We start from the raw sequence: 4,909 nt of genomic DNA, 5'->3' as shown, positions 1-4,909 counted from the left end.
GGAGTGGGTGCACCCGGGCACTGAGTAGAAGGCTGGTGGCACTAGCAGGCCTGGGAGCACCGGGGGTCGGTACCCTCCAATGCCCACTGCTCAGCGGGCTGTGAAGGAGGCTGCAGAGTGGGACCCGGAGATGGAGGGCTGGCCAAGGAGGAGGTGGCAGCTTAATTATTCACCAGCCAGGGATGTCAGAATGCGATCTGGGGCGTAACCAGACCCGGCGGGGAAGGCATTCTGTGACGCGGGCGGGTTCGTGTGACCTGCGCTTCAATTATTTACCCCTCTGAGCCGCGGACCGGTGGGCACGCGTGAATGGCCACTCTCCTGGGTCACCTCCTCTTCAAGGAAGAGCCTTTCCCAGGCCAGCAGGGACCCCTAGCTCTGGGGGACCCCTGCCCTCCCACCTGCCTACACTGGATAGTGCCCACCCTGTTGGGCTCGAGCTGTGCAGTGACCACCCCCGGACCCTCCCTGGAAGTCCGTCCCTGCAGGCGGAAGTCACCCATGGCTCGTCACTGTTCTCAGGCCCCCTCTCTACCCTGAGCCCCTCAGACCTGCAGCCCAGGGGCTGAGGCTCCTCCGCCCGCTGCCGCCCACCCAGAGACGGGACCGCACAAACCCTGGAGTCGCACAGACCTGCGGGCACGCTCTGACCCTGGTCACTTGCTGTGTGACGGTGCCCGAGCCCCCTGCCCTCTCTGGGTCTCATCCCCTCCTCTGGCAAGTGGGGCTCTCGCTCGCCCTCCACCGTGGGGCAGGTGGGCCTGGCGGCCGCCTCTGCACACCCTCAGGCCCTGATTTGGGGAGGCCTGAAGAGGAGAGGTGTCCCTGGCCCGCGGAGCCTGGGAACCAGAGCTTCCATCCGTCCGCGTGGGCACAGGCAGGTGACAGCCAAGGCTGAAGGTCAAGGCTGAGGGGGGCTGGCGGGTGGGGGGCACTCACACCACAGTGCACACAACACAGGCAAACCAGAATTGGACCATTTATTTCACAGTTTGGGGCAGTCCCTGGAGCCCCTCTCCAGTCATAAACCACTTTCTGTCGGGAAGAATAACTTAAGTCACAGGAGCGACCTTTGAGAGCTGAGGAGAGCTCGTGGGCGGGCGGCTGGGGTGCGCGGAGGGGCAAAGTCGAATGGGACACCCCACTCCTAGGTTTTCCCTCCCGATGGGGTGGTGATGGCCCGCTTCTCTGGCTCCACCCCCAGCGGAGAGGGGAGAAGGGGTCTCTGCAGCTCCAGGGGCCCGGGAAGAACCTGGGGCCCTCTGGGAGGCCTTAGTGTTTGAGCCACCTTGGGGGTCAGGGAGCAGCCTGAGTGAGGCCTGAGGCTTCCTAAGCTGGAAGGACACAAAGAGCCAGCAGGCGGGGACAGAGCGGGAGAGAGGCCTGAGGACCAGCCTTACGCAGGAAGCCCCGTGCCCCGCTAGGCCGGGGCTGTGGACACAGGGCCGCCTGGGCCTGGCTCTGCCCCGCCTCCCAGCTGGGCCTGGGGACAGCTGCGGGCCCGGCGGCCTCACGGGGAGAGCAGCAGCTGGATGAGCTCCTGGAACTGCTCCCGGTGCTCGTAGACGTAGACCTCAGTCTGCCAGAGGGCGTTGACCAGCACCGTGTCATTGACCTCGTCCAGCATGATGTCTGTCCCCAGCTGGGGACTCAGTCTGTCCGGATCAAGGAGGAGGGGTCACCCCCAGGACACTCGGCCTGGGTAGGGGACAAGGGCTAGGACTGGGGCGGACTCGGGACACACAGCACCTCCTTGGGGAAAGGGAAAGTCCAGGCTGGGGACTGGGGCCAGCAGAGCCCTCACCTGAAGTACTGGATGCCAACCATCTCGCACCAGGCCCGGGCCCGGTCCACGGCCCGCCCGTCCGGATCTGTGCACTGGTGAGAAGCAGCCTCTGTGAGCGCCCAGTGCACGCCACACACACAGCCCCTGCCTGGGGTCCCCAGGCTCCAGGTTGGCTTAGCCCCTATCAGCAGAGTGACCTAAGGCAAATCCCCCTTTCTGGGCTGCAGTGACTGTCCCAGCCATGCAGAGGGGCACGGCCTGTGGCTTTGATGGGTGGCTCGGTAGCGTTCAGGGTCAGTGAGTGTGGAGGGGCTGAGTGGACAGGCCTCCAGCTCCCTGCCCCCTTAGCTTCTGTCCATCTGACATTCTGGGCTTCCACATGGGCTTCCACACCTCCCACTGGAGGTGGTCACCGAAGGTCCCTGCCAGCACTGAGACGCTATAGGGGAAGGGGAACGCCCCTGCCCCGAGCTGGCTGAGGAGGGTCAACAGAGCCCTGCCATCCCCATGACACCCAGGGTCCCACGGGAAGCCTCATCCCGGGGCTGAGATCCCGAGGGAAGCGGGCCTGGGGAGGGGCCCATACTCACACATTCCACCACCATCTTGCCCAGTTCCTTGGCCCCAAAAACAGTCTTGGCCAGTTCCCAGGGGCTGCTGGGACGGAAGACGTCCACACAGGTCACAGGCACCTGCGGGGACCTCCCTGTCCCCAAGGAGACGACAACGGAGAGTTTCTTCACCTTGTTGCCCTGACCCTGTTGGGACAGGACAGGTGAGAGGAGGCCTGCCCCACAGATCGGGGGCACCCAGGGGTAAGAGAGAGGCTCCCTGGGGGATTGTGAAGAGGAGTACAGGCCTCCTGCGGCAGAAGCACAGCCTGTGCTGCCTCTCTTTTGCTTCAGAACAAGTTCTCCTGCCAATCTCCTGGGCGGCCTTGGCAACCCACCTACCCAGGCTCCCCATGCACTCAGACGAGTGATGTTTGAGCACCCTTCCCGATCCCACAGTCTCTCACTGATTCCTTCTTCCTCCAGGAAGCCTGCCCTTCCACATCTGGCCCCTAGAGAGCGCTCACCTCCCTGCCACCTGCGGTTTCATCAGGGGCTTGGTGATGACCGCAGTGACAGCTACAGCCAACAAGGATGCGGCACACTCAAGGTCAGGCGCTGTTCTCAATACTTCACAGATAAGAGGCCACGGAAGCCTCACGACAGGCCCCAGGCAGGTACTATCAACAGCCCTAGGCAGTGGTTGAAGTGAAGCACGGGCAGAGACAGGCCCCAGACCCAGAGGCCCCCACACCACACTGCTTCTCCTAACCTGAGTGGGCCTCGCCCACCTCTGCAGGAAGCTCCTCGGGCTGAGGGCCGCTTCTCTTCCTCACGGTCACTGACTCTGCACTGCCCCATCCCCAAAGGCCTCAGCATGGGCTCCCCTCCTCTGTGAGCCCTTTCTGAGCCCTCATGTCTCTCAGCAGGGGTGATGCTCCTGGGCCCCTGCACAGTTCTCTGTCACGGCACCTAAAACACTCGGATGGATGTGTCCTTGTTTATGGACTGTCTCCCCTGAATGTGAGCTCCCCAAGCGTGTGTCTCCAGGCCGGGCAGCGTGGCTAGGCCTGTAAACTGGCACATACTGGTATGCATGCTGTCCTCCCCACAAACAGCAGATGCTGTTAATGGATCGTAACACCCTTCCCCACCTAGTCCGGATTGGGCCTCAGAATCCCTCTTAGCACAGTGCTTTGGGCAGACACCACCAATCAGGCAGGTTCGAGTGTGACATAAAATTGCTGTTAAGTGCACAAATGAATGAATGCATGAAGAAAAGCCATTTGCTCTCCCAGGAGTCAGCCCAGAGTACAGTCAAGGTTTGCAGAAACAGGAGAGGCCGCTGTGGGCGGTCAGTTCCAGCCCCTCCAACCCGAGGTGGCTCTCACCTTGCGGATCAAGTCCTGGTTGTACTCATGGATCTCCGTCATGGCGTCCAGCGTGGGGTTGTTGGCCAGCAGCCCGCCATCCAGGAAGCGCCCGTTGGGCCGGAAGTAGGTGGGGGCTGCCCCACTGCTCCGGGCTGCCCGCCACACCAGCTGCTCTGCGGGTGGGGGAGGAGGGGGCCCAGTGGCACAAGAGATGTGCGTTTCGGATCTAAGGGTGTGTGTGTGTGTGTGTGTGTGCGCATGGCACTGTGGGAAGAGGGTGAGGCTGGGGACTCCTAAGAAGCAGGACCGACAGGCCATGCTGTCTGGCCCCGCCATCCTGGTGGAAGGCAGGGTGCAGCCTGCCCGAGGCCTGATGGCTCCCTGGCTCTGCCGACCCTCAGCTGATACCCTTGGGAGGGAAGACCAGGGCAATGGGTGGGATGGTGGTGGGCTGGGGGTGCCTGGCAGCAAGCTTGCGACTCCCACCCACCAACCTGCAGCCTCTCGGGCCAATCGCTTCCCACAGATGCACCAAACATGGTTTTAACCTGAGGGTTGAGGTGGAGGCTTTAGGTTAACGTTCTGGCCAACACGAGGCTCCCGTACACACTCCGGAGCCTCATAATTCCGGAAGAGGTGGAGCTCAGCCGGCTGCCGGTCGGACAGTGTCCCTGTCAGCATCACCCTGGAGAGAAACAAGGAGCAGGACACTGAAGCCACTGACCCATCCGCCCTGGACAATCCACCTTTGGCAATTTTTGTCCAAACCACCGACGCACTAATTCTTAAACTCAGCATTCCTACTTCTGGGAACCCATCCTAAGACACTCCCACATGTGCGGGGAGATAGGCACACACTAGGCTATTAATGGCATTAAATCAAACGACTGGAAACAACTAATGTCCACCAGTGGGACGGTTCATGCTCCGTGGCTCCTCTGCGCAGCGGGGTCTGTGCCGCTGGAGAGCGGCTGAGGTATTGCTTCACGTACTGATGGATGGTGAGCGCCAAGGTTTATATTTAAGTGGAAAAAGCAAGGTTCAGGACAGTGTGTGTAATATGCCACCATTTATTTAAAAGGAAACCCCCAAAGACCCTATGTACCTATTTGCTTGGTCAGAGGGTAACTCTGGAAGGACCCATGTGCAGAACCTGGCAACAGTGAGCTGCCTCTGGGACAGGGGACTGCTTGGGGGCT

General features: G+C 61.6%; 1 protein-coding gene across 7 annotated transcripts in view; it reads right to left on the bottom strand.

Annotated features, from left to right (window-relative positions):
* Positions 1-964: 964 nt before the first annotated feature.
* PLA2G6 (phospholipase A2 group VI) overlaps positions 965-4,909 on the bottom strand; it is a 50,111-nt gene continuing 46,166 nt past the window's right edge. For 6 of the 7 annotated variants that reach the window (XM_079937776.1, XM_079937782.1, XM_079937779.1 and 3 more), the window contains 5 exons: positions 4,259-4,395; positions 3,729-3,883; positions 2,377-2,544; positions 1,805-1,878; positions 965-1,655 (listed from right to left, as the gene is read on the bottom strand). In XM_079937776.1, the coding sequence (XP_079793902.1) occupies positions 1,511-1,655; positions 1,805-1,878; positions 2,377-2,544; positions 3,729-3,883; positions 4,259-4,395 (679 nt within the window). In that variant the 3' untranslated portion in view covers positions 965-1,510. Of the gene's footprint in view, positions 1,699-1,804; positions 1,879-2,376; positions 2,545-3,728; positions 3,884-4,258; positions 4,396-4,909 lie in introns of all 7 variants that reach the window. The other variant, XM_079937781.1, reaches the window with a different exon arrangement.

The sequence above is a fragment of the Stenella coeruleoalba genome (genome assembly GCF_951394435.1).
Source record: "Stenella coeruleoalba genome assembly, chromosome: 11".
In the NCBI taxonomy this organism is placed as follows: domain Eukaryota; kingdom Metazoa; phylum Chordata; class Mammalia; order Artiodactyla; family Delphinidae; genus Stenella; species Stenella coeruleoalba.
The sequence above is the reverse complement of the archived record's forward strand: the minus strand, read 5'-3'. Positions and strand labels throughout refer to the sequence as shown.